This window comes from Camarhynchus parvulus, chromosome 21 (assembly GCF_901933205.1).
Source record: "Camarhynchus parvulus chromosome 21, STF_HiC, whole genome shotgun sequence".
Classification (NCBI taxonomy): domain Eukaryota; kingdom Metazoa; phylum Chordata; class Aves; order Passeriformes; family Thraupidae; genus Camarhynchus; species Camarhynchus parvulus.
In genome coordinates, this window is record NC_044591.1 from 5982182 (window position 1) to 5991375 (window position 9194).

General features: G+C 44.9%; 1 protein-coding gene across 1 annotated transcript; it reads right to left on the minus strand.

Annotated features, from left to right (window-relative positions):
• Positions 1-158: 158 nt before the first annotated feature.
• LOC115912385 lies at positions 159-9176 on the minus strand. Its single transcript, XM_030963912.1, has 9 exons — positions 9099-9176; positions 8865-8946; positions 7719-7872; positions 7210-7355; positions 4680-4856; positions 3502-3615; positions 2179-2265; positions 1213-1360; positions 159-842 (listed from the first exon to the last, which is right to left on the minus strand). Exons 1-9 carry the CDS (start codon positions 9107-9109, stop codon positions 811-813), a joined length of 951 nt encoding a protein of 316 aa, XP_030819772.1. The 5' UTR covers positions 9110-9176; the 3' UTR covers positions 159-810.
• Positions 9177-9194: the final 18 nt, after the last annotated feature.

Genomic DNA, 9194 nt, shown 5'->3' on the forward strand with positions numbered 1-9194 from the left:
TGCAGTGTCCAGCTGCAAATAAAGCTGTGTCTGAAGAGACGTGTAGTGGCAATGTCCACAGCACCCAGGAATTCCAGTCCCAACCCCTTCCCTATTCAGTTTTGGAAGGGATTTCCCACTGAATTGGTGCTGTTCCAGGTGAAATAATTATCCAAACACAAACTGTGCTTATGCTTTATTACAAAATAGCCAGTAGTTAAAGGTTCCAGTCAATAAAATACCAAACTTTTAAATTACAATAATAAAGGCTTAATTGTAACAGTCCCCCTGGTATGAAATGGCACCTTGGTTACACTGAGGGAGGGGTGAGGTTACAGGGAGTATTTTTCATGTGTAGCTGGGGTTAACAAAAAAAAAATGGAAATATTCTGAAGCCAGAGGAGGAAAAGAAGCTTTAGACAGAGGGGACACCGCTGTCACCAAACCATCAGGGCTGGAGCTGCTCTGCAGGAGATCCAAGCTGGGCAGCACAATCCCCTTCCAGACTCAGCTACAGAGGCTGGGCGTGCAAATTTCCTTCATGATGTTTGTGTCTGTCCAGGCAAAAAGCACTGAAAGGAGCAACATTCCCCACTCACATGCAGGTGTGACCCCCTGTGCTTCCAGAGCAGCAGGAAAAGGAGTGAAAGGTGCTTGGTCCCAGCTGGGAATTTCCCAAACAGGTTCTGCTTTTTAAGCTCTGTCCCACCTGCACTGCTCCAAGAAATGTGTGACACCTTCCTGCCCCTCCAGGGACACTTCATGGCCACCTGAGTGCAGGGCAGGAGCTCCTGGGGTGGCTTCACTCTGGGGGAGCTGCACGGGGAGAGCTCAGGAGTCGATCCTTCCATAGGAGGAAAACACTGTGGGAAGAGAAGGAGCTCAGTCAGCAGCACTGCAGGGCTCAGACACCCTCAGGGAACTGCAGCTTTGGGTTGTGTCACGTCAGTGTCCCTTTACTGTGTGTGACAGAAATATTGCAAGCAGAGATTTGCTCACACAGGTGTGATTTTTTTTGGACAGCAGCAGTTCTTGCTCAGCGTGGCATCAACTTTCTCCAGGGAAAAGCCACATCTGTCCCACCCAACTTCTGAGCTTTGGCAGCCTGGTCATTCTGGGGCTGCAGAGCTGCTTGATTTGGGATTTGCCTTTTCCTTTGACTATCCCTAAGGATTTTTCCTGTGACTGAGACAGAACAGACTCCCCCTTCCCAGTGCATTTCTGGGTACTTACTTCTCTCCCTCAGCCCCTGCCCGAAGCTGCGGTAGACGTGAAGCAGAGCCCAGAACAGAACAGATTTTATTGTGACAGAAATGCAGGAGCCAGTGATGAAAGCAGCTTCCAGAGTGTAAGAATTGCCTTTGCCCCACTCCCTGATCACCTGCAGCAAAAGGGAGACACCAAACCATCACCACCTGCTGCCACAAAGCCTTGAAGTCACAACATGCAACCGAATATCTGAGAGGAGTCACCAGGTAGGAATTGTGGGAAAAGAAAAAAGAAAAACCCAACAGGTCACTCTGAAACCAGCTGAGTTTTCTGATTTCATGATGCACAGACAGTGTGGAGTCCTGCTGGGCTCTGCCAGCTCAAACAGCCTGGAATAATGGGAAGCTCATTTGGTAATGGATCCCTGGGTGTTGTGGGTGGGAAGGATGAGCAGCACTGGCCACTCTCAGCATTCCAGCCCTGCCCAGCCTGGCTTCCCCCTGCCCTCCTCTCACCCATCTTGTGGGAGGTGCTCACTGATAAAGGTTTTATCAGTGTTACAGAGCCAAAAAACTGCCCCAAACTGGAGTTTGTTGGGCTTGCACTGCCTTGTTTTGGCTACAACAGGATCCACAGCTGTGGGTGCTGCCGAAGAAATTCTTTAAAATACAACAACTGAGCCCTGGTCAAATGCTCTGGCACCACTTGAGGCTTGTGTGAAGGAGGGGAGGCATTTCTGAGTTGTTTTGTATCTTGAACAAGAATTTGTTTCATTTTTCCCTCATCATTCTTTGCAGGGACTCCCAGAGCCTCTCCCTCTGATCAGTTCAGGAGCAACTTGACTTCATCCCTGTGCTGAAAAGTTGATCCTGGAGAGGAAGGATGGGCTCTGCTCTCTTGAAATCCAGCAGGAGCTGCAGGGAAGGGGAAAGCAACACCCTGGGCCCTGAGGAGGATGAGGGTGAGACCTCCCAGCCTTGTTCTCCTTACCGTGTAGAGCAGGTAGATGAGATAAACCACCTCAGGCACATTCTGGATCAGGAAAACCCACACCAGAGGTTTCAGCTCTTTTAAAATCTGCAAAATAAGATGAGATACAGCTTTTTTAAGGTGCTATATATTCTAAAAAAGCTACATATAGTTGATTTTTCATTGCATTCCAAGTGCTGGCTAAGCTGAGTTCTGAATTTTAGCTTTGCTCTCCATTTCCCTTCTCCAGCTGAGTTTTTTAGCAGGAAATTCAGGCTGTTTTCCCTGAGCTGGGCCAGGAGTGATGATGACTTTTCTCTCTGGGTACACTCAGATTTTCTCTAGCAGCTGAATGTTTTCACAGGTAACAGACTGAAAGCTCCCTGTGGCTTTTTCTCCACTTTTCTTTTTGCCACACAGAAGTGCAGTCACTGAGGAGGGAAATGTGGGAGAGGCAAGAGGATTGAAGTGCCAGGAGAATTTAATTTCACAATTCACCCAGGGCTTGGGAAAGAAGAAAGGGACTGCAGCAGCCCTGGGCTGGGAGGGCAGGTCTGAGCAAAGGAAGGAAAAGCAGCTGAGCCTCTGGGGGTGGGAGCAGTGACTGTGCCAGTGTCAGGATTGGATTTGATGCATCTGATCAGCACCAGGTTCCCCCCAAACCCAAAACTGATGTGTTTTAAAAGCACAATTTTAGCAAGGAAAGTCATCAAAACACACAGAGAGCTGTATTTCAGCTGTCAGAAATTTGTGTGAATGACTAAAGCAAACACCCCAGGAGCCTAAACCAACATCCACCCCCAAAAACCCCTAAGCTCCTTCCTGGTAATAAAACCCTCACTTATCTGATGTACTTTGGCCCTGCAATTGTACTTTGATTCTGCAATCATTCTTGGAAGAGAGGCTCAAGATTTCAGAGGAGGTTCAGTCTGACATGAAAAATGCCATTTCAAGCTCACAAATCTTTAGGTTAACCTGGAAACTGTCCCTGAGCTTTGAAGGAGATGCCCCAACAAAGGACCCCTCATCTTTTTGGTGTAGTTTCCTAAGGATTTAAGGCCTGGAGAACTGCTCCCAGTTCACCCAACCTTGGCAGAGAGGCAGAAATATTGAAGACAGTGTGATCCCCTAGATTTCATTCAAGTGATCAAGGACTGAGACTAAAAACATCCCTCAGAATGGCCCAATGACGAGGTGACTGTTTCACTCCCTGTGCTCAGCTCAGACACAGAACAAAACCTGGCTTCAGTATTGCTGCTGCTCTGCTTTTCTCCATGCTGGCTCCCTTCCCTGGGCAGTGCCAGGGGCTGTGTGTCCCCGGTGTCCCCTGCAGCTGTCACTCACTGCAGTGATGCCCACGGTGACCTTGAGGCAGCCCCAGACGACGCCCGTGGCTGAGATGATGTTGTGCAGCAGGGTGACCTCGTGCAGGCTGATCAGGAGGATGCACAGGCACAGCTGGGGGAGGCAAACATTGCATGGAATCATTCTTGGGAAAAAAATATCTGCCACAAACTCCCCGCAACAGCAACTGGGATCTAAATGTGAATTATTCCTCGAGCAAGGGCAGAGGTAATTCCCTGTATAACAGAGCAGATAGAGCAAAGTAAAGCAGCAGTAAATGAGGATGAGGGGTGCTTACAGAGGTTACAGGTCTTGGGCTCACTTCCCCAGCTGTAATTTCATTGTCTGTCTCACTGCCCTGCTGGTCGAGTTCCCCTCTCCCACTCCAGAATCATTTCCTCAGTGCTGCAGCCTGGAGGCTGAGATGGGCAGCAATAGCCTTGCTCACTTCAGGGTGGGTTGGAGCTCCTGGATGCAATTGTTTTTATGGATAAACTTCCCCAAAAATAAGCTCCTTTTGTGCAGGACAATGACAAAATACATTTTGATTCATTCTGATGGATTTTAGCTAAGCTATGACAAACACATGGAGCTACAGCCATTATTAGGTTAATAGAATGTAGCCATGATATTTTCTGAAAAATCCTTTCCTTAAGATTTTTCTCCTGAGAAGTTGAAAGGCCTCAGGAACAAAATGTAAACAATGATTATCCACTGCTGTGGAATGCAACAGGTAAATCTTTGATTAGTCCATATTGATAATGGCCAATCACAGTCAGCTGAGAGACAGACAGTCTGAGCCACAAGCTTTTGTTATCATTCTTTCTTTTTCTATTCTTAGCCAGCCTTCTGATTAAATCCTTTCTTCTATTCTTTTAGTATAGTTTTAATATAATATATATTATTATATTATATTATAATAATATATATTTATATAATAATACATATTACATAATATATATTATAATAATATCATGTATATTAATATCTATAAGATAATAAATCAAGCTTCCTGAAACATGGAGTCAGATCCTCATCTTGTCCCTCATCCTCAGACCCCTGTGAACACCACCACAATATAATAAAGGTAAGAGAGAGGGTTGATTTTGGAAAGGAATAATTCAACTCAGCCAGTCCTAGATATCACCAGGAAGAGGGAAAAAGGGAAATCTTTGTACCTGTGCCTGCAGATCAAAAGTGAGCATGGAGAAGCAGAGGTTGAGCATGAAGTACTGGGCCTGGAGGCTCTCCAGGGCTCCCCCGACCCGGAATGCCATCATGGACTGGCTCTGCATGAGGATCAGGGCACAGATGACATCGAAGGAGCCCACCAGCAGGATCAGCACAAAACGGGCCTGAGGGAAGGAAAAACCAGGGGCTGGCACCAGGCTGGCACCTGGAACCCAGCTGGGAACACACAGGAGCAGCAAAACCTTCACAGAGACTGGCTCTGAGCTTCCTGCTGGAACAAAACCTTCACAGAGACTGGCTCCGAGTTCCCTTCCCCTGCTGGACTTGCAGAATTCTAACAAACACAGGTTTGTGTCTCTTTGTATCCACCCTGCTGGAATTAACACTCAATTTAGGACTGGATTTGATGTATCTAATCAGCACCAGGTTCCTCCCCAACCCCAAAACTGATGGGTTTTAAAAGCACAATTTTAGCAAGAAAATTCCTGCTTTAAGGATGGCTCAAGTGGCAAAATGGGTTACTGTCGCATTCATATTTTCTGGAAAAATCCCTTACCCAGGGTTTTTCTCCTGGGAAGCTGAGAAGCTTCAGAGAAAAAGGAAAACAAATTCTTATCTCATTTGCTTCTCCTGTGTTTTGCTCTTTTAGAATGTGTGTGGGGATTGTTTACCCACAGGTGATTGTTTCATTGGGTTCTGCTGGGAGTTGTTTTCACTCTGACTCAATCAGAGTCAAGCTGTGTCAGGACTCTGGAAGGAGTCAGGAGTTTTCATTATTATCTTTTTAGCATTCAGTAAGTATCCTTTCTGTATTCTTTAGTATAGTTTAATATATTATAGTATCATAAAATAATAAATTAGCCTTCTGAGAACATGGAGTCAGATTCATCACTCCTCCCTGCCTCATAAATACAATAGGTTACATTGATATGAAAATATTGATAACTAGAAATTATTCTGGCTCAGGAAACAGAGTTACAGCCATCAAAGTTACAGTTAGAGCAGTAAAAAAAAAAAACCCTAAAATTACTTTCCACATTTATAGCAAGCTTTCCTTTGAAGTTCTTGTTTAATATTTAAACTGATGACTTGGCTGTGCATCTTAAAAGGAACCTGCATTTCTTTGATGCCTTTTCCTTATTGGCCCTACCAACCCAGCCTGCTGCAGGTAAAGTGTGTTTAACTGGATGATAAATAAACTGAATGATAAATAAACTGAATTGGCAAAGCTCCTTTGCTGTCTCTCCCTTGTTGGCTGCCACTTCTGAACAGTAATTTTTGGATGACTTCACAGCTTTTGGAGAAATGTGTGCTAAAAAGAAAGCAAGTGGGAATTTAACTACAAACCTTAGTAAGGGTTAGAATACAATCCTTTAATGAATTTTACTGCTATGAAATGCAAACAAGATAACCTGGAGTGGCATCATTGCAGCTTTTTGTTTCCTTGCAGGTTCCCAGAAATCTCATAAATCACATTTAAGAGCACTGGGTAATGCCTAGCCTAGGTTAGATTTATTTATTTCAGCCAGACATTCCACAGAGGGAACGCTGAAGCAGGGTAGGTGAAGTGAAGGATAAATTCTACAGTAATTTTGTGTAATTCTTTGATATTTCTGTTATTTTTGGGTGCTGCCATAAGGAAACTCAGAGACCAGCTCAGAGAAGATTTGCAGTTGTGGCTGTGCAAGTTTTGTTGTGCAGTAGGGATAATCCAGCCTGATTCTCTGTTATCAGTAACAAAAATACATAAGAAACACAAAAAGAAATTTAAAAAAAAACTAAAAAAAATTTGTATTTAAAATACAAAAATTTAAATACAAAAAAAAATACAAATAAATATTATATATATTTCTACCTCTTATATCTATCTATATATATTTCTATCTATATATATTCCTATTATATACAATATATATTTCTATTATATATGAGATATAGATGTGAATAATAAATAATAATATACAATAAATAAACCCCTATAAACATAATATAAAATAATATATCATATGTATAAAAACAAATATATAAATAATAATATAACAAATATATAAAAATATAATGATATTTAATAATAGAACAAATATAAAAAAAATCACATATATTACATTAATATAAGATATTTATAATAATATATGAATATAATATATATATGATAAATATAATAATTTTTATATACAAAACAGCATATATAGTATAGATAATATATAGTATATGCAATAAAATAATAATATATAGTAATGTGTATTAAAATATATAATAAAACATTAAAAATAAGTACTTAAAATATATAATAATTTATTTTTAATATATTATGATTTTATATAATATTTGGTTTTTACAAATAAATATATAAAAATAAAAGTATTATATATATATATATATATATATATATATAAAATAAAATAAAATAAAATAAAATATTATCTGTGTTACCACAGACATCCTGCCTTCCCAATGCTGCATTTTCAGCCCCAAGCAGTGAGGGAAGGCAAAGCTGATTTAGGAGCAGGGACTGACCAGGAGCTGCGGTTTCTGGCCAGCAGGGAGCAGGGTGAAGTTGATGATGGAGCGCAGCATCAGCAGCAGGATGGAGAGCACGAACACCACGAGCTCCTGGCGGTTCTCCTGCAGGATGCCCCTGCTCACGTAGTACACACAGAACACTGGGGAGAGAGGGCACGTCAGTGCCAGCTCAGCAGGGCCAAAACTCCCAGCTCTGCACCCAAAGTGAAGGGTCAGAGTGGCCCCGAGGCTCCTCGGTCTTGGTGCTTACCTAGGAGCTCGAGTCAGGTGAGTAAAACACTCCCTGCTGTGTTTAGCACACAAGAAATTAAATAATTAGTTATTATCAGATTATTATTAGTAGTACTATCTGAACATCCAGTATCTCTTATATAAGAAATTTCAGTTGCTGCTTAATCACATTATTATTGTTGTATTTTCATTATTATTTTCATTATTATTATTATATTCATTATTTTCATTATTATTTTCATTATTTCCTTCCCCCAAACTGGGTTTCTTACCAGCTCCAACCAGCTGAATGAAGGAAATGGTGAAATCCTCCTCAGCCTGGCGCACCAGCGTCTCGATGGTCAGCCCTATGACACTCAGCAGGGACAAAATAGTGACACAGAAGTAGATCTTCACAGGGAATGAGAGCTCTGAGCATGGTTTTATCTGTAAAGGGAGAAAATTCTTTTAACACATCATGCAGAATAAATTCATTGCTGTTCCTAAAAATCACATTGAGGCGAGTGGGGTAAATGAGACAGCGCAGGGTTTTCTTTGGGAAAAGGAAGAGAAACTCCCAAACTGCTGAGGAAGGGGGAAATGTAACTTTATTTCATAATTAATCTCAGCCTAGATAGTCCTGGTTTATACCCAGAGCCTAACTTTGTGCCTCACAGGCCATGGTGTTATAACCCACCACACGGACACTGCCCTCATACGCATCTGTCAGAAATAACATTTTTCCACACTTTCACTTTTAGAAAACTGTAAAGACAGGGTTAGTGTTCTCAGGAAGGCAAAGCCCTTCTCTTCTTTTATTAAAATACTTCAGGTGGAGCAAATCCTGGCAGGAATTTAACACTTGGTTTGTTCAGCTGGAGGAGACTGAGGGGACCTGAGGGGCTGCAGTGACAGCTCAGATCTCTGCTCTGGGACAGGGACACCCCCAAGGAACCCCTGGAGCTGGGCCAGGGGGGTTCAGGTTGGATTTTGGGAAAGGTTCATCCCCCAGAGGGTGCTGGGCACTGCCCAGGCTGCCCAGGAATGGGCACAGAGGCTGCCAGAGCTGCAGGAGCTGCCAGGGCTGCCCAGGGTGGGATTTTGGGGTGATCAATGATCCTGAGGGTCCCAGGAGCTGTCAGGGGTGCCCAGGGTGGGATTTTGGGGTGATCAATGATCCTGAGGGTCCCAGGAGCTGCCAGGGGTGCCCAGGGTGGGATTTGGGGGTGACTGAGCAGACCAGGAGCTGATCAATGATCCTGAGGGTCCCTTCCAGCTCAGGACACTCCACGGTGCTGTCAGCAGAGCTGTGCCAAGCCTAGGCGAGCGGACCTGACGTCTCACGCGGATTTAAGCCATGTTTTTCCACACCCCCCCCCCGGGGCAGAGAAGCGCGGAGGCCAGCGGCAAGCCGCCCGCAGCAGCGGCGATGTACTCACGGGGCCGCAGGGCGTGGGGATGAGCTGCCGGTGCCGCGGGGTGAGGTTGGGCAGGCTCGGCCCCGCCGCAGCCGCGGCGCCGCTGTGGGAGAGAGAGCGGGGCCGTCAGGGGCCGTACCACCCCCGCCGCGGGGGGGAACCGCCCGCGACCCCCCATCCCCAGCACGGGCGCCTCCGGGTGAGCGCGGGGAGGCGCCCCCGCGCCGCGCGTGGTGCGGCCCGGCCCGCCCGTACCTGCCGTCCATGGCGGCGGCCGCGGGCCCTACATGGCTGCGGAGGGGTCCCGGCGGCGCTTCCGGGGCCGGCCCGCCCCGCGTCACTTCCCCGGCA

Coding starts and splice junctions, on each gene's coding strand:
- LOC115912385 (XM_030963912.1), bottom strand. Junction 2,266..3,501: donor TCACCGTGGGCATCACTGCA/GTGAGTGACAGC, acceptor CTTATTTTGCAG/ATTTTAAAAGAGCTGAAACC. Junction 1,361..2,178: donor TCATCTACCTGCTCTACACG/GTAAGGAGAACA, acceptor CTTTTGCTGCAG/GTGATCAGGGAGTGGGGCAA.